A 20,309-nucleotide genomic window follows, 5' to 3' on the forward strand; every position below is an offset into this window, starting at 1 on the left:
ATCCAGACTGTTCTATCAAGTCACTCTATTCATATCAGTGATACGACATGTAATGTTATTCATTGTCCCTAGACACAGCTGTAAAAGTACCCTAGACCCCATAAAATAGATGAGAGAAAATCTCAAAACTCAAGACTGAATAAAAAATTACGACTTTCGAATGCATATTTTGACTTTTGTCTGTGTATTTGCTCAGAATTCAAAACCTATATAACAAAGAAGGGCAATATAACGTTTACAGACCTCTGATAAAACTATTGAAGGAAAACCAAATTTAAAAAAAAGGTGCAACATACATGAACAAGTAGCTCATATTTGTAAATCAGTCAATCAATCAATCAGTCAGTCAGTCAGTCAGTCAGTCAATCAATCAATCAATCAATCAATCAATCAATCAATCAATCAATCAATCAATCAATCAATCAATCAATCAATCAATCAATCAATCAATCAATCAATCAATCAATCAATCAATCAATCAATCAATCAATCAATCAATCAATCAATCAATCAGATTATAGAGCCGGTGTCCAGTATGATGTTTCAATCAGCAGATTTCAAACAGACAAACAATTTGCTCATTCGTGACTATACCATATCTTTATGTGTACAAGTGCTTACGTATGTATATACACTTGTGTGTACACATGGATGGATGTGGGTGTGTGTGCACACACATTTGTAAATACATTCGTAAGATTACTACACACTTATTCCTCAGTGCCATTGATTCTACGACTTTTATGGTTTCGGTTCTTGCCCTCAACAATAACAACAGTTTAATCAGTTACCCTTCCGAAAATCCTATACACTTGCTTCTCGACACCCACATTTCTCTGACAAGCAAAACTATTTAAAGTTCTGGTAATTTACAACATCAATGCATCGAAAATATACAGTTAAAGTACAGCTCCCAATGATTCGATGTGAGCTAATCTGGCGGAGAGAATAAATCTCTATCGCAAAGGTGAAATGGTAAGGACAACTCTGAGTATCAACATCGGTATGTTTCTTTTACCTACAACAAATCAAAGATAGTATTATGTTTACAATTGACCTATTCATTGTACAAGTTGAGGGCAGTGTTCAAATTGCCAAAAGTTTTGGTATCTTCATTTTTAGTGTAATCATAACATGATTACTACAATACAATGATGTCATCAGTTTGTGTGGCCCCCAATATGATGACTTCATCAGTTTGAGCTTCCCGCAAGTGGTGACATCACAATGAATTTCCCCATTGTCAGTTTGCATAAAATGACCACCAAAAAAGAGAAGTAAACTGAGTACAAGAATATGTGAAATAAATTAAAAGATGTCTAAATTTGTCAGTATTTATTCTTGCCCTACACAAAATTGAATAAATCAACTCTCCAAAACATGAATTTCCTCAGAAGCGAACACTAAGAATTGACCTAACAAGCAACACCTGCATACATCCACGACACATTCTTCAACAACATGAAATACCATCATACATTTTTTTGATAATCTGTCAGCCCATATTACAACAGTATGTGTATGTCTTTGTCTTTTTTTTTTTCTCGCATGAACAGCTCTGATGGCGGCAGAAGAAAGAAGACGACAGAAGGAACACTTGAAATTCTTAAAACAACAAGAGAAGATCCAGAGAATTGAACAGATCAGAATGGACAGAGAAATGAGAGCGCAGCAATTATTAGAGGTAAGGATCTTATCCACGAAACTTGTTTTCAAATTCAGTTTTAACAAAATGGGAAAGGGGCAATTGTTGTCTAATTGTTTGTGTTTTTTGATTTCATTTAAAACCGTGTTTTGATTATTCAAATCATGTCAACATGCATAAATGAATGAAGCCACAGCACTCCATTACTCAGATAAAATCACAAAAGTGTCAAAAATTATTGAGTGAGGAGAGACTCGGAGATAGCAATGTGTTGTGATTTTTGGCTGACATAGTGAAACTGTCAAAGACACACACACAGTGAAGTGTTGTGATTTTGGTTGTAAAGCCAATATACAGGGAAACTCTGAGAGGAATATACTCTGAAATGGTGAGTCTTTCTGAACTTTGCTGTAACACTGAAATGTGGTAAGTGTGTAGGTAGAGACAGCACATGGTGTAAATGTCATGTCTTGCAAACTGGAATTACTTTGTGTTATCAGGTTCTCGTATTCAAACTCTGTGAGTCTTACGATAGCGACAATCAAAGGTTTTTGGTGTACTAAGATAGATACAAAACTAAACTGTTTTTGCCACATGGACATTGGCATTTCTTATCACTTGCATGATCTTGCAGAATACATTTTAGCAACTCTCAAGGGGGCTTCACACTGCAAAATATAGTCCACTCCTGGGCTGCTCTAAGATTTAGTCTGACCTAAAAGGCACCACTATCACCCACTCACAACAATAGTTTTAGTTTGTGTCTATCTCAGGAAATCGAAACCTCAGTTGCCACTGTAGTAGTTCAACTTCAGTCACTCAATGAATTAGACAAGTTCAGTAAGCTTTGCATCAGGGTTTTATAATACCATAGAAGTTTAGACGAAAGTCTGCTGAAATGACGACACCAAGACGAGGATTGAGAATGATAACATAACTACCATTGTCAGTGTTGTTGCTAAGGTTGAGGAACCCCAGCAATGGAGTGGGAAAATCCGGTAAAAGGTTCCTACACATTGTAGTACCATAATTCGTGTGGAACCCAGTTGAAATGACTTGAGAGTTCATGTAGATTTTATCTACTTAACTGCCCTCAACAAAAAGATTGGTATACTAGGGAAACCCTGGTGAAATGACTGGGGAACTCCTGTACATTTTACATGCTTCCCACCCTCAACAAGAACACTGGTTACATATTTAGGTATTAAACAGCACCATTATGGCCTTGAAAGAAGGATGGTTTGAAATATATGTGCATATGTTGAGATATCTTGACTTCTTGAACAAGTGTTATATAGTGAGTCATTAGACCAGACTTATAGTGTGGACTCCTTGCTATTACTAAACCTAATGTACAGGGTAAATGTAACCAATGTTTCTAGTAGTCAGTCACACACTCAATGTTCAGCAAACTTGTAAGTGTGCTAATGAAAGTAAGATTTCACTGTAAGATAGTTTTAGGAAGGTACACGCTGTAAAAGTAAATACACCGTGATGTACATAAGAACTAAGGTATAGAACAGTTGTTGGATTTTAAAAGACAGGTAAGTCACAGCGTTGTACCAGTGTTTGTTTTACCAATCACTTGCTGCAACTGACAGTCTTCTGAGAGCTTGTGAGATGTGTGTGTGTGTGTATGTGTGTGTGTGTGTGTGTGTGTGTACATGCATGTGTGCATGCTTGAGTGTGTGTTTGTGCATGCATGCGTGTTTGTGTTTGTGTGTGTGTGTGTGTGTGTGTGTGTGTACATGCATGTGTGCATGCTTGAGTGTGTGTTTGTGCATGCATGTGTGTGTGTGTGTGTGTGTGTGTGTGTGTGTGTGTGTGTGTGTGTGTGTGTGTGTGTGTGTGTGTGTGTGTGTGTGTGTGTGTGTGTGTGTGTGTGTGTGTGTGTGTGTGTGTGTGTAATAACAATAGTACCGGTAATGTTAATTTTCATATAGCACTTTCCCACAGTACTCAAAGTGCTTTACAATTGTCACTCCTGTAATGGGCCTATAGAGTACAATAGTCCTTTAGAGGTCAGCCTCCTGCAGCCTCTATAAACGTATATGATTAAAGTATTCACATTCCAACCTCTATCCTACCAGGTCCCCATTATACAGCTGGGTTGACTTGGGCACACTCGTGACTCAAATCTCGTCCAAGGACTTTAGCCATTCAGCAGCAAACGGTTGTGGTGAGGTTTGAACCTGTAACCTGCAGATTCAAAGCCAGACACTAACCGTTTGATCATCGTGACTGCACACATTAGTGTATGTATGTATACATATGTGTGTGTGTGGGGGGGGGAGGGGGGAGGGGGGAGGTTAGTGTGTGGGTAATGTGTTTGTTGTATGTATAGTATGAGTGTGTGTGTATGTATGTTGGTGTATGTGTGGGTATGTATGTGTGTGTGAGTATGTGTACAGTCTCTATGTAGTGCACAATAGTCTATTCTGCATAAAGGTAATACATATTAACAATAGTAACCAGCCTAAAATTCACCTCAGTATCTTTTGCCATATTTATACAATGTAGTGCATGTAGAAGACTGTCATTGCGATGTAGATAGTCCTTCTGACCTGATAACTCTTCAAATCCATTCTACTTACAAATTGCATATCCACAGTGGTAAATTAATATTTCAGCAGTAGTCTTTCAAACAAGGGGAATTTATGAAACAAGTTCTTTACCATGAATGTGCAGCAGATTGGATAAACCTGTACACATGTTTTGTACAACCACTCCTTTATATCAGTGCATTCCCTGTATGTCTTCAGTTGAATGATTGTCATACATATTTATATGGGGTATGTGGATGGAGGTGAGGTTGGGGGTTTGGGGTTGGTTATGTTCTACTCTCTTTAGTTTTTAGAGGTGGGGTAATCATAGAGTTTGCTGTATTGGATGGAGTTGTTTTCCATGGGCGGGTAGGTAGGTGGGTGGGCCGGTTTGGGTCGAGTCGGGTCGGTTCGGGTTGGGTCGGGTCAGGTCAGGTTGGGTGTAAGTTGTACCAGACAGTATTATAATAATGTTACTGTTCTGCATGTACAGGCCCGTATGAAAAAGAAAGAGGCAGCTGCTAATGCCAAATTTCAGGAGACGGTTAGAAAGTCCAAGGTTAGTTTCAAAGAGAGAGAGAGAGAGGTATTCAGATATAGCAGTGATGGTTGTGGCTGGTGTGATGCACCTTCACCCTGGGTCAAAGGCCATAGGTCACATGTGATGGTGTCACCATTTCAATTGTTACACTGATGTTCTATGTTTGCATGGGGGAGGTGTGTATACACGCAATTACTAGTAAACCAGCTAGAATTACGGGACAGTTTGAGCCTTCCTTCAGGATACTAACATAATAAATCTGTTCTGTTCACTAACCTTGGAGTTTTGCACGTCTGTTGAATAGAGATGAGCAGTGTAGGTTTCCTAGCACTGACAGTGATCTCTCCGTTCTACTGACTAATGTTTAAAACTAACCCCTCTATATGCATTGATCTTACGCCACAAGCATACAGCACTTTTTCTCTCTGTCTTTGCTATGGTTGTTTGTCTGGTTGCTGATATGTATGTATGTTTGTTTGTTACTTTGTAGGAAAGAGAGCTCAGAAGGCAACAAGCTGTGCTTCTTAAGAATCAGGTGAGATCATTTGCAATCTCCACTTCTATGCAAAGAATTCCATCTAGTTCTTACCGATCAGTCTCTTGTTGTGAGTGTAACTACTTCACTTTCAATGTTGTGGTTTGCACAAAAAACAATTTCTGACAAACCAGGCAATGTAGTCACTACCCAATTAAAGACACAATTCAGGTCGAGTAGTAACAAAATGTAAGATGAAAATTTGTGTTGGAAAATAAATCTCCAGATGTTTGCCCCTACAACATCAAACGTGACTTCACATAACACTCATCGACTTTGTGCTGCTGGTGCAGTGCGCCCTCAGTGGCAGCACATAACAGGCACACTGTAGTAGAAAATAGGAGGAAATAGCAGCAGAAATTGGTCTGGTGTAATTTATAGCCAGCAAAATAAAGAGTACAGCAGACAGCAGTGATAAAGCAAGTTTTTTAGATCTATTGCTAAGAATCTACAACCAGTGACAGGCAAGCATTTACAAGTGGAACTTGGGAGCCTAGGGAAAGAAAATCCATAGACAGTGGAGGGGAAACTGCCTATGAGTAAGCAAATGAATTACTTGGCATGTGTTGGAAGCATGGAGACATGTATTACATTTTGTCCTTTGTTGAGCACAACTTTATGAAGCAGCTTTTTTGACATGAAATGCCAGGGGAACTTGAATTTCATTTGTGGATGTTAGCTATTATGTAAAGTGCCCATAAACCTGTTCTTATCAAATGATGGAATGCAAATACTTGTTTCTGTATGTCTAACATGCTGTGCCAAGTGTTAGTAATCTAATTCAGTTGTTTACTTTCTGCGATTGTAGCAAGTTCTTTATGTTAATGCCTGCCTGCCACTGGCTGTATCGACCATTAGATAAATGTGTATGTAATGGTAGTTAGATTCTAAGCAGTAATGTAAAGCCTAGTTCAAGGTTATTAGAATGTTGGTGACAGACAAGGAGTAATTTAAAACCCTAGAAAAATTGCTTGGATTTGGCGTAGAATTTATAAATTCTGCCATCTTGACAATAGCACTGCAGATGCTTGCATTCTCATAGACCAAGGTAGTAGCATATGCCAAAATAGTATAGTAAGAGCTACGTGAGTCGACTAGACCCGAAATCCTGGTTTAAAACCAGCAACAACAGGGGGTGTTACAGTCTCAGAGTACCCTTCTAAAAGTTTTCTAGGAAGTATCCTAAGTTTTGTTTCAGCCGTACGTGTATACACAGTATTGTCAGTGTCATGTTTATAAAGACATACATTTTGTCACGCTTACTATTTCACCTACAGGTTCAAGTACACAAATGTACATGAGTTTTGTGTGATCTGTCATGCTGTCTTTATGTTTCATGTATGTCAGTGATAAGTGTACTGTTCACACATTATGTAGAGTGGAAAATAACTTTCAAGTCACATATGAGATTTAAGGACTCCTTCAACTGTTAATGAGGGAAATTTGGATGGGGGTGGTGAGGTGGGGGCAGGGGTGTATGAAATGGGGTGGGATTGTTGGTTGTGATATATACACATTGTCATTAAAACTGGTTGAATTAAAAATGTGCAATTAATCGCTTAGATCGAAAGTAAGCAATGCTAACTGCAATTTTGAAGATTTTTTGCCTCAAGGTTTTGAATAATGGTATACATTTGTGGCACATTTTAAGCTTAATATTTAAGTGGTAAATCTTGGTATAAAAACCCACATAACTGTGCAGGCTATCACCTGTAATTAAAAGCACCATATCATGATCTTTGTATCCAAACCATATCGTGTAAGCTGTATCATCTCTTTAATCTTCACCTTTCTATCTCTTTTTCCTATCTCCTTTATAATGTCACCTAAACAACTAACTTGTCATGAACTTTCAACTTTGACCTTTCACTCCTGCCTGTGACCTATCAGGAGAGGGAGAGGCGAAAACATTTGTTGGTCATGGTAAGAGAATTTCCATCTTATTTCTCCTTGGTGGTAAAACTGCTTCTGTCTTCACAACATAAACGCTGCTCGCATCGAAATATTTTGTTGTATTTTGCACCAATACATGTTTAATCGTTGTAACTTCATGTCTTTGCTGTCTTGTGTTACTTGTCTGTTCTATAAAAGTTGGCCAGTTTTTCATGATTTCATTACATTATGTCACTTACACTGAAGAGAATAAGCACTCAGGAGTCATGAATATTCATTGTTCAACCATGAATATATTATTTTCACTGACATCCCATGATGCAATGTCCCATAGCAAAGATACCCTATAAATGCATAAGATCAAATTGATGCTTCTCTGAAATCGCAAGTAATTGTAGGTGATGTAAAATCATGAAATGACTCTCCAGAACCAATAGTTTATGAAAATGTCTTTATTTCGTGGAGTGGGCTTCCCTGTGAAGGTCCAACTTTTTCTATACAATTAAAAATTGCAGCTTTGTTCAGTAGGAAAGCCATGGTGAAATGTCTCAACATTTATGACTATCTTCTTCTTTTAGTAATTACTTTTGACACATCATTTTTCATGCCAAAATTTTAAAAATGGTTTTATAAACAGTTCTTAGAAGTACTTAACCCTAAAACTAAGACTGGACACAACATGCTCTGTATAACTTTCTGATATTTGATATTCTAAAAACCATCATTCTCTTCTTTAATTATCTTTGAAATCAGTAATTTTGTGTTCAGTTTTGTAGACTGTTTGGTTTAGTTTTACCGAGGGAAGGCCGCACTGTTGTCTTTGTTTATGTGTAGTTTCCCCCAGATTGTTTTTGTGAATTTTTCGTTGTGTGTCATTTCTTACACATACTATGTCAGTGTTTGTTTGGGAGCACATTGCAAATTTTGTGTTTTTGTGACAAAAAAACCTGTCACTGACATTCATGTTATCGTAGACTGCTAAAGCAGTTGATTGTCGTGTATAAGTGTACAGCTTTTGCTAAGAGCTGACATTTTTTGTGTAGAGTGTGCTCTGTCTGTTTGTGTGTGTGTGTGTGTGTGTATTAATTTCAATGCGTTGTGTATGACCCTGTGGTATAGTTGACCTTCCCATTGTGTACAGCCATTATCAATAGATTGTGCAATAGATTGTGAGTGTGTGTGTGTGTGTACTGTGTCTGTGTCTGTGATGTGTCATGTGTACTGTGTCTATTATGTGTATAACCCTGTATAGTTACTATTAACCCTTCTGTTCCATACAGTGTATTGGATTTGTTGATGCATAATTTTAAATTGTTGTGTCATGTATACATGTGAAATCTGAAGTATACTATCTCACTCATATGTACATGTAAAGGTACATGACAAGACTGAACAGAAACTGGGTGTAATATATGTGGGTGGGGTGGGGGTGGGGGGTGGGGGGTTTCGTAGCTTGTCAGTCTCAACCATATTACAGCTGTTTTCCAAATATTTGAACACATTTCTGGGGACATGTACGTTTTTTTAAGAGCAAGGCAACATTAGAAGTAATTTGATATGAGATCCTTATCATAGCTGACTCTATCAATCCCACTGAGTGACACAATAGCAACACACACACAGTCAGGTAAAGGTAAACACAGATGTAGATGTTGAGTAAAGTTGTTTGGCTTCATCAAAACTTCAGTTGCTCTGTGTATGTCTTAGTACTAGACTGTGTGTGTGTGCTGCTATTGTGTCACTTAGTGGGGATGACTGGTCAGGTTTGATAATGATCTCATATCCTACTACTTCTAATGTTGTGTCGTTCATAAAAAACATATGTGTCCCCAGCAAAGTGTTCATGGTCTCTGGCAAACTGTTGTAAAGTACCTATCAGGACTGAAATGAAAAGTGGGTGTTATATTTACTTTGGCAATCCCAACTCCTGTTAGAACTCTGTGCCAAGATATTACATTTTGTAAAGCAGTTGGTTCAGAGATTATACTACTACTAGCATACAGTTGGATTGATATGATGCTTGCTGGTGGCTTCCAGTGCAAAAGAAGAAAAAAAAAGAAAGATTGAAACAAATTAGGCCAATGTTGTTCAGATGTACCCTTGCTTTTTTACTTCGCCAAGAAACTAGATACCACACAAGGAAATGTTGAAGACTTCAAATTACATCTGTCCATGAAATAGATGTGTACAAGAGAGTAGTGTGGTAATGGAAAGTCCTGTATAGCGCCCTCTAGTGTTAGGAAACCTTCAATTTGGTAAACAGATTCCAAAGTACGAACACTGCAGTCTTTATCACCCTTATTGTGCTGTATTATTTTCTCAAGATAGTGGGTGAAATTCTGTCTGCCTTCAGGTGCAGGAAAAGTGTTTTAGCTATCTGTTGAAATAGCAGTTTCTGACCTGTGATTTTGTTTTTGTCACTTTCGATGGAACAGGAGCGTGAAAGAAGAAAGCAACATATGATGCTGGTTAGAGCTTTAGAAGCCAGGAAGAAAGCTGAGGTGAGTAATGGTCTGGTTCAAATCATTCAACTTTGGGAACTTGTGGCAATTAGGTTAAAAAAAATACGAAATTGGTAAAAAAAACCGTGATATTTGTGAAGGGGTTGTGGTTGGTACTGTATTAAATATTTGTGGAAATCCAACATGCATTCCCTTTCCATGATGGCAAATTTCCATGTGTAGAGAATGGGGTTTTGGGGAAAACTTTAGGAAACGTTTGTGTAGTGATAGGCTGTTTTCAATATTATTCTGTGTGTCTTTTTAAACATTACAGGAAAAAGAAAGAATCAAACAGGAAAAGAAAGCTGAGAAGAAGTTGAACCGAGAACGGAAACTAGAACAGAAGAGAGTAGAAATACAAATGGCTAAAGAACTAAAGAAACCAATCGAAGATTTGAAACTCAGGGACATCAAGGTACAGTGGATTAAAATGTCCACCTTATGGAGGGGGGTGGGGGTGGGGGGGGGGGGCTGAGAAAATTTGAGCATATATTTCCCTACCTTATGCTATATACTTTTGATGGGAACCCTATTCAGGCAAACAATTAGGTCTGGTAGATTTCACCTATGAATTGTATTACCCATAAAAAAACACTTGATGGATATAGAATTTGTACTCCTGACCAAAAAATTTATTTAGGTGATTTTGCTTGATGCAGGCTCAGAAGCCTACATATCCAGATCAGTCTGTTTTGGAATCTTGGTCTGCTTAAACTTGGCTTTATAGTTGAATTAAATGTGTCAATCCTTCCAGAAGTTGTCCAGGCACTGTGTGAAACTTGAGATAAATCCAGCAAGAAAAAGAAATGGAAAGTTGTGTAGGCCACAAAAATCTGCTTTGCTATGCATCCCTTCAAGCTATCTTGTTTCATTATAAGTGACCATAAACTCTAGACTGTAATATTGTGTCACTCTGCCCTCACTGGCATGAAAGGGTTTGACTGATGTGTGAGGGCGCCCTTCCAGACAACCTTCCAGACTACCATAAACTCCTATAAGTGATGAATTATTTTGACCTGTGTGATGTATTCCTTCCATGTACAGCCACTGCCTACGATGGATAGACTCAAAGGTGTCAAGTTACCAAACAATGCATTTGCTGACTGTCTAATGGTTTTAGAGTTCCTTCACAACTTTGGTGAATCATTGGGTCTAGGTAAGTTTATATTGTATGATATAGTTATCTACCTTGTGGTAGAAAACAGAAGTCAAAATGACAACTTTAAAGGCCCATGTTAGATTTGGATTAAAATCTAGGTGCGAGTCCGCAGAGCTTTAGAGAAAGTTGGTACAGAAGAAAAGAACGACCCATGTAATCCTTATAAAGATAACACTAATGTGATGACCCAGGATTGAAACATGCTCCTTTAAATTCAAAACTACTTTTTAAGAATGTTTTGACAAGTGTGTTACCCTGTAAATGTTACCCTGAAAATGTATGATAGGATTTTCAGAAAAGCTGGCGGGTAGATAAAATCTGTGTCAATCCATAGACCCTCCATCAACTATGGTCAATCCACTGTACCTATAAAGTCATTTTATCATGTTACTTTCTGAAGTCACTTGTGTCCTTACAATGCAAACAATTACTTGAACAGTATATGGCAGATACCATTCACAGCATTCTGCATTCATTGATTGGTTTTCTGTGCAGTTCCATTTTATGCCAAAACTGTCCAATGACCATTTCTTGACTTTGTTCACCTCCCTTGTCTTGTTACACATTTCTTTGAGGTTTCTACTATTAATCTGTTCTCGGACCCGTCTTATTCACATTATACACCGCTCCACTAGAAGACATCATTACGAAATATAACCTAAACTACACCATGTATGCAGATGACTCGGGAATTTACGTCATCTGTGATAGGCCAGCTGACATTTTATCGAATGTAGAACTGTGTGTTGATGATATCCGTTCCTGGATGAAAATGAATATGTTAGTCCTAAATGATGACAAGACAGAAGTTATACAGTTTTCGTCAAAGTTAAAAACTGACGTTGAACAACTGACAAGCCTGAAAATCGGTGGATCAGACATAGTTCCATCCCCTTCCGTAAGAAATCTTGGTGTCAATTTACGAAATGACGGCTCTATGTCTGATTATGTTAGTCAAATTTGCAAAAGTGGGTTCTTTTCCCTATATAGGATTGGCAAGATTCGCAAGCTGCTTGATAAAACCTGCACAGAGAGACTGATACACGCATTCGTGACATCACGACTCGACTACTGTAACAGTCTATTGAATGGAATACCTAAGTGTCAGTTAAGTCGCCTACAATCTCTTCAGAATGCCGCCGCTCGTCTTGTATGCTGTAAACGTAAATCGGACCACATCACTCCAGTACTGATTGACTTGCATTGGCTACCGGTTGATGCTAGAATTAAATTTAAAACTCTGCTGATAACTTTTAAGATAATTAATCACATGGCACCATTGTACTTATCAGAAATAATTAGTTCATATGTACCCACAAGAAATCTTCGTTCAGCGGAAAAGCTGCTCTTAGTCAGACCCACTGGTATTTTTAACAAAACTTACGGTCAGAGAGCGTTTTCAGTCTGTGCACCCACTCTCTGGAATTCACTTCCACTAGGTATTAGAAATTCAAAGACCATCGACAATTTTAAATCCGCTCTCAAAACTTACTTTTTTAAACAACATTTTTATTGAATTTTGCAGATTTTTTTTTTTTTTTTTTTACATCAACCTTAAATTTCGCCCTTTTTAAGTAAGCATTGTTTTATTATCATCATTTTCTTATTCAAACATTTATCTATTTTACTAGCGTATTACACATATTTTGTATAGTTTCAAGTTACATCTGTATTTTAAAATTCCAGTCTGTGTATTGTTATGGAAAGCGCACTGAGACGCAGTGTAGTGCGCTCTTTTATAAGAAATAAATTATTATATTATTATTAGCATATTTTTATTTTTACAGATTTAGAAGATGATGTTCCCACTCTGGAAACTTTACAAGATGGTCTTTTAAACGATGAAGATAGCTATAGTGAAGTGGTTACCTTGGTGATACAATTACTCAACTTAACTCTGACAGATCCAGGTCTCCCTGGCAACAATGGCAAGGTATGTATCAGTATTGTCTTTAGAATCAGTTTCAGATTCACATTCAGATTTAATTTTGGATTCAGAATGTATGAATCAGTGTTGTCTTTAGAGTCAGTTTCAGATTCATATTCAGATTTAGGTCTGGAATCAGAATCAGGTCAGCTGCCCTCAGCTCTTTTTCTTGACACTCTCTCTGTATTTGTATTCATGATGTCATCATCCAAGATTATCCCAGAAACCTTTGCAAGAAATCCCCATAGTGGTCTAATGCCTGTCAAGCGCAATAGGGCTTATTTACAAGATTTCAAAGTAGTAATCAATACAAGTGTACTAAAGGTAGAAGTAAGTCTGGACTCTAGTTCTCCTCTAGTTATTGAAATATTGCTACAGTGCAAAACTCCGGGATTTTTTAAAATCAATTTATACTGTCTGTGTCTGAATTCAAGGTTCTCTAATGTTTACTTTGTTCTCTCAATTCTTCCTTCATTCAGCAAAAAACTCTTCTGGACCAGTCTGTAGCCGATATTGATATAGATGAAGATAATTTTTCTGAAATACTACGGCTTTATATTGAACATTCCAATGGCAAAAGTCATGAGGTAAGCCATGTATGTGTTACTGTGCCATCTAAATGTTTTGTAAATGAATTTAAATGTTATCTATTGTACCATGGACAAGTCAAGTTATTGTCTTCGAACAGAAAATATGGATTATATACCTTGGTTGTTCTACATCATGACAACCCATGTCTACTTCGCTTGTTTGCAGTGCTGGAAGTATAAGTCAAAACATTCCAGATCAACATGATGTTTCCTGATTTTTCGTAAATTATGCCTAAGGATGCATGATTGTATTATTTCTCAATATTTTTTTTCTTTTTCTGGCAGAAAATACTTGTGACCTAAGGGTTGTTACTACTCATTTAGCAACTCATAGTTGCAAGGCCCCTTAGGTCACTTATATTTTTCTTCGCTGAATGAAGAACATTTTTCGGGAATAATATCTAATTATGCTAACTTTCAGTAGCAGTACTCACATACATTGTGGTTTTATCAACAGTTATCTGACCTACTACATGAGGTACCCTACATGGCGCTGTCAGCTACACAGAAAGCAGCCTGTCTGGCCTACCTAGTTAATGATTTAGTTTGTAGCAGCAGAATAGCCCAGGAGATTGATAAAAGTATAGAACATATGTCCAGTCTTAGAAGAGATAAATGGATCATTGAGGGGAAACTCAGGAAGTAAGTCTAATGTCTAATTATCAAGAGTTTGGAACTTTTCTTTTTGTGTATTAGGAATTGGAATTTGTTGAAGGAATGACAGACAGACACACATGTACACATACACATGACATACAAACACATACACACACACACACACACACACACACACACAAACACACACACACACACACACACAAGCAAACAAACAAACAAACAAACAAATAAGCAAATGTCATGTTGACTTTACAGCCAAACATCAGACAAGTCTATATCATTGAACCATACAGCTGATGAAGTAATTCAGACAATTTATCGAAGTAAAATAAATTCTGAATTTTGAACTACTACAAGACATGTTGACCATGTTCATTTGTGTTTTCTTTTCTCAGAATGAGAACTGTCCAGGCAAAGAAATACAACCGTCCTATGCCACCCAAAACATGCAATAACGATGACTCCTTGATGGATACTACCATGGATATCACTATGGATGGAGATAACAGTAACATGTCAGGGATGGGTAAGAAGATGAAACGTGATGAGGAGGAAGATGATGACGACGATGATGAAAAGGATGAGGATAGTGATGGGACAGAGGTAACTAACGTTGATGATGTGGAGGATGAGACCGAACCCATGAGTGTGGATGATATGGATAAAAAGATAGAAAAACTTACAAGGGTGAGTCGAAACTTTAAATGAGTTTTATGTCTATTTTTTTTAAAATATAGAACGCAAATATGAACAATAACTGTGCCAGGTGAACTAACAAGAAAACATGGTTGACGATATTAAGTCAAATGTTTCACTGCAACTCAGTGGATTGGTTAAAAACAGGACACACAGAAATGAAAAAAGATGAAATATGGTCAAGTATGTAAAAAGAAAATTGAATGTGATACAAGGTTTAAAACAAGTAATTGTAGGTGATGTAAAATCATGAAATGACTCACCAGAAGTAATAGTTTATGAAAATGTTTGTATTTCCTGGAGTAGCGTTCCCCCTTTAAACACAGTTGCAGCTGCCAAGATCCTATCAGCTAAGTCCTACCAAAAGAAATTAAACCTGGGCGGATACGTCGTTCACCTGCACTTTGTACAACAGAAATGTTATTTCAAATGTAATAAAGACAAAACAAGCCTAAAATGTAACAACACAAGTGACACCATTTTACACAATGCATCTTGGAACCCCAAAATTTACTATTGAAGATGTTGCAAGCATTTCATGTTGTACCATAGGTGAACATTTTACAGTAATTTTTTGTGTGATTTGTTTACAGCAACAAAGCCAGTTCAGGAATAAACTATTTGAGGCGTCACATTCGTTACGTGCAATGTCGTTTGGCCAGGATAGGTTTAGACGGAGGTACTGGGTTTTGCCACATGCTGGTGGCATCTATGTGGAAGGCATGGCAAGTAGCGAACTGCCGGAAGATATGGAAAATGAACGTAGACACCAGGAAAGGATAGATAAAGGGGAATCGGAGGATGATAAAAATAGGACTGAAAAACATGCATCTGTACAAAGAGAGGCTAATGTGGTTGTGAAAAATGAGGATGCTATTTCTACGTCTGCTGCAACGACAAGCACTGCAGCTTGCAGCATGTCAGAAACTCAGGCTGTTGTCAAGACAGAACCCCAGCAGAACTTATTCCTCCAAAAACCAGAATCGTTTTCTAGGCTGAGTGAACTTTTACAAGTAGCCAAACAGGGCTCCGAAACTGCCCTAGATCTATCATGTACTTCTAGCAAGAGTGTGAGTGATACGTCGACAAGCACTACACCCCACTGCCAACACCATTCTCAGACTCCACCCAGTCTGCAAACTTTCAGGTTGAACAGCGGAATACCAACAAGCACGCCACCCGAAGTCAACGGTGGATTTGTGAAACTGGACAACTACTTACATAAGAGTGATGCACATTTTTCAATGGCGTCCCCACTGACTGCGGGACATGTGTCCGCTGAACAGTTACTTAAAGGCCTCATAGACAAACCCAACGGCACCAAGCCTTGGTTTAGTATCCTACCCAGAATGCCTTGCGATGAAAGTTCACTAACAAGAATACATACCACTCCTACTAAATCTATGCAAGACCTGCCTTTGCCTGCATTTGGTGTCAGTGCATTCCACATTCCCGGAGCAGCGTTTTCTGCAATGCCTGGAATGCCTTCTCCTACGTTAGCATTCCCCGGATTAGGACATACATTTATTCCAATGTCAGCGTACGGACTGCCAAATTCACTCCTACAGACTAACAGTACTTCTCAGGGTATACACAGACCAGACGAGGACCAGCTGCATGTTCATGCACACCATGAAGCTATCCAAAATATGAAAGCAATGCTAGCTGAGCGTGAAGATAAGGAAGCTGCTCCCATACCGGAGGGTAAGTTTTGTGACAGTGGGTGATGTGGGTGATATGATATGTCGATGCAATTGTTGCAATGTTGATTTCGATTTGTTACAATGTCAGTTACAATTGTTGTAAAGTTGATTTCATTGTTACAATGTTGATTTCAATTGTTACAGTGTCGATTTTGATTGTCATAATGTCAATTACAATTGTTGCAATGTTGATTTCAATTGTTGCAATGTCGATTTCGATTGTCATAATGTCAATTTTTTCAATGTTGATTTCAATTGTTATAATGTTGATAACAATTGTTGTAAAGTTGATTTCAATTGTTATAATGTTGTTTGTATTTGGCTTGTTACAGTGTGAATTACAGTTGTGGTAATTGCCGAAAAAAACTACTTACGTTGAACAAAATGTATTTATTCATTGCGTTATCCAGGGAGAAACTCAACTATTAGATAATTATGAATACACATATAATAATAATCATAATAATCATAATCATAATTAATAATGATTTGATTTGAACAGATATGAAGTATGGCTGGTGGCATGTTACTGATTCAGAGACTATTAAGAATGTAACAAGAGTACTTCATCCAAGAGGCATCAGAGAAAGAATACTACAAAAGAATTTACTCAAATATGCTGACTTTGCCTGTACAGCATGTAGCAAGAAGGGTAGTGAGTGTAAGTATTTTTAAACACTGTACAACACCTCTTCTGGTAATAGTTTTAAACCCCCCCCCCCCCCCCCCCCCCACCACACACACACACACACACACTGTATTGTATAATACATGTATGTACGTACATTGAGAAATGTTCTGTGTGCTGTATCACACCATTACATATCTTTTTTGTGGTTGAAAAGTACAGCTCAACCCTCCTGGGCTGAATCTTCAATAAAGTCTTTTTTTTTCTTTTCCGCTGTAGTTTCAGTTTCAACACTTTCTGTATATCATCATTTTCTGTTGGTGTTTTTTTTTTTTTTTTATGACAAATATACATTTTGTAATTCTTACTCTATGTGCACAAAGCCCATAGAAATAATGTGAACCAGAAGTTCAACATAACACTTTTATCGCACTTTTGGTTTTAAACCTGAGGGCTTCATGTACATATGCAGAGAGATTTGCACTGCAGTATATTTTAATGCGCAATTGTGTAACTTTCTACTTTTCATATGGGCACAATTCTGTGAGAATACCATTATTTCATCATTATAGTACCCTAGGGAAGATTGCTTCGGCCAACAGGCCATTCCAGACTGCAAACAGAAATTGAGAATACAGTGCCCTCACTCAAATTGGGGGTATCATCAACTCATCATACCGTTTTTCAAGAGTTTTGTCCCTTGGTATTCTGTAGAAGTGTAAATCAGGGATGTTTTTCGCAGTGTTCAGACGTCGAGGAAAGCAGCAGTGCTCTATGATTAACCAAGTAACCTATACCATGTATACCCCCAAGGTACACACAGACAGGAAGTAGAGCGCCACCATGGCAAATTTTGGAAAGGCCTACTGATCTACTGTCTTTAAGTAAAGTGTAATGAATAAGTGAATGAATTATCATCTTCTGTTCTGTGTATTTTCAGACTTCAAGATTGATGAAGATGAAGAAAATGAGAATGAAAATGAGAATGAAGACAGTACAGAAAATGAGATTAAATTTGATAGTTACGAGTGGTCACCGCAAGTGACGTTTGAAGTCCATAAAAGTGTACTTGAAGACGTTGAAGCCTTAGAGGACAAGGTGTTTAGTTCTAGTATGCAGGTCAAAGGTTGGAAGCCAAAGTTCAAAGCCTCAACAGATGATGTTATGGAGAGTCTAGAGAGTGCAGAGAAAGCTGGTATTAATTCATTAGATATGATTAAAGACAGGCTGGCATCATTGGAGAAGTCTGTTGAAAGGAGGTACCTGAAGGCTCCCCTCAGTAAGAGGTAAGTTATGATGTACTGTATTGTAATGTGCTTTGAAGTAGGGTGACTGACATGGTTCAGGGAAGTGTTCGAGTGAGAAGTCCTGCAAGTGCAAGAAAGTGTAGTTTTCAGGAATTCTGTCAAAATGTTTTCCAAAGTTCACAGTTGTCTTTGATGCACAACTTACAATGTATTTCTGTGTATAAGAAGTACTTTAGTAGTTAACACTATACTGAACATAGCTGTACATTTTTTTCATTTTCTAGTAATGTTCAGATCAATATTGAGAAGATGGGTAAAGGCCAGCATCCAGATGAAAGACCATCAAGGTAAAAATCATTCATGTAGATAAAGTTATGAGGGAGGGTGAGAGAGAGGGGCAATGGAAAGAAGGAAGGGAGGGGAGTGATTGAGACAGGCAGCCAGACAGATACAGAGCAATAGACAGACAGACAGACAGACAGACAGACAGATACATGCATAGAGTGAGAGAGAGAGAGACAGTCATAGACAAGAGACACAAACAGACTGACAGACAGCAAATAATGTAGGGATACATCAAGTTTCTCCTTTGAAATCTTTCCATTTCAAGTATCACCCACTATAACCATCATTTATAGTGTGTATTTGTTTGCCATGTTTGTTAGCGATACCAAATTTAGGTGGTTAAAAATACTCCACCAAAACACGGTAGAAATGTCCACCAAGGTAAAACTGGTAAATTCAGTCACTAGTGTGCAAGGTTAGATAGTAAAGCTGTGCCTGCCTGCACACCACTCTCAGTAAACCTGTTTGATTAATAAAGACATAATGATAACCATATTGGAAACTTAGCGTATTCATGTATATTGATATTTTTACTTCCCAATAACAGCCCAAATGAAGACATTGCAAAGGGTCTAGCTATGTGGAGAGGTGCTGTCAAGTCAGCCACTAATTCATCACAACTTAGAATGTGTCTGGAACTACTGGAGAATTCTATAGCATGGGAGAAGTCAATCATGAAAGTGGTAAGTGTACGACTTTGTTGGAATGGATGTATTAGGCTAGCCGGGAGACTTGGCTAGCTGGCTTGAAAATCCCTCTATACTGTCATGCCAGTATGTCAAGTCAGATAACCAAATCTATGGGCTAGTATTAAACCAAGACAAGTAATACGCCCGAGTCCAGTTATTGAAAAGACAAAAGATTGTACATTTTTGCCACTAGGAGTGCTGTTCAAAAACACCTTGTTGACCAGAAGTGAGGGCCATGATGGTTTTGTACAATAACCTCCTTTGAAAAAATCATGATATATTTTCCATTTTTTTCATGGCAAAATTTGGCATTATCAATTCTACTATTTGTCAGATCACTTAATTTTGGATGGTTTGTTGTAATAATGTGATTTTATCTACTTCTTGTTTTGTAGTTCTGTCAATTTTGTCGTAAGGGAGACAACGAGGAGTTACTATTGCTGTGTGATGGCTGTGATAAAGGCTTCCACACTTACTGTTTTAAACCCAAGATGTCCAGTATACCTGACGGTGATTGGTATTGTTATGAGTGTATTTATAAGGTAAGCCTTTCTAGATCGATCATTTGATCGATCGATTAATCAATCAATCAATCAATCAATCAAGCAAGCAGTCAGCCAGTCAGATCAACACTTATCATAAGTACAAGATGAACTCTGATACTCAGAATATCTAGTATAGTTGACTTGAAATACTTCTCATCTGACTTGTGTGTTCTTTATGATTTGTTTACAGGCTACAGGTGAATGTATATGTGTGATGTGTCGTGATAAAGGTAAACTGATTAGATGTGATAATTGTCCTAGAGCGTATCATCCAGACTGTTTGGACCCACCTTTACCTAAGTAAGTATCAGTTTTTATTAAGTCATCTCGGAGGTACTGCTCCTTTCATGTTAGTGTTCACTAGCTCTGTTTGATACAACCACGCAGAAACTAATATTTGATGTGAATGCTATAAATGAGTGTAGCGCATAGAGAAAGTGCTTTACTTCAGTGTTACTCATTGTAATATGAATGCTATAAATGAGTGTAACACATAGAGAAAGT

At 37.8% G+C, this 20,309-nt stretch overlaps 1 protein-coding gene across 4 annotated transcripts in view; it reads left to right on the forward strand.

Moving 5' to 3' along the window:
* Positions 1-20,309, forward strand: part of LOC144447393 (bromodomain adjacent to zinc finger domain protein 2B-like) — an 81,937-nt gene that overhangs the window by 58,806 nt on the left and 2,822 nt on the right. For 2 of the 4 annotated variants that reach the window (XM_078137402.1, XM_078137404.1), the window contains 16 exons: positions 1,557-1,684; positions 5,220-5,264; positions 9,593-9,658; positions 9,933-10,073; positions 10,703-10,814; positions 12,605-12,750; positions 13,224-13,331; positions 13,792-13,976; positions 14,348-14,639; positions 15,242-16,352; positions 16,854-17,012; positions 17,920-18,265; positions 18,511-18,573; positions 19,119-19,254; positions 19,656-19,802; positions 19,996-20,105. In XM_078137402.1, the coding sequence (XP_077993528.1) occupies positions 1,557-1,684; positions 5,220-5,264; positions 9,593-9,658; positions 9,933-10,073; positions 10,703-10,814; positions 12,605-12,750; positions 13,224-13,331; positions 13,792-13,976; positions 14,348-14,639; positions 15,242-16,352; positions 16,854-17,012; positions 17,920-18,265; positions 18,511-18,573; positions 19,119-19,254; positions 19,656-19,802; positions 19,996-20,105 (3,295 nt within the window). Of the gene's footprint in view, positions 1-1,556; positions 1,685-4,681; positions 4,748-5,219; positions 5,265-7,154; positions 7,187-9,582; positions 9,659-9,932; positions 10,074-10,702; positions 10,815-12,604; positions 12,751-13,223; positions 13,332-13,791; positions 13,977-14,347; positions 14,640-15,241; positions 16,353-16,853; positions 17,013-17,919; positions 18,266-18,510; positions 18,574-19,118; positions 19,255-19,655; positions 19,803-19,995; positions 20,106-20,309 lie in introns of all 4 variants that reach the window. The other 2 variants (XM_078137401.1, XM_078137403.1) reach the window with 2 other exon arrangements.

This window comes from Glandiceps talaboti, chromosome 16, assembly GCF_964340395.1.
Source record: "Glandiceps talaboti chromosome 16, keGlaTala1.1, whole genome shotgun sequence".
Taxonomy (NCBI): domain Eukaryota; kingdom Metazoa; phylum Hemichordata; class Enteropneusta; family Spengelidae; genus Glandiceps; species Glandiceps talaboti.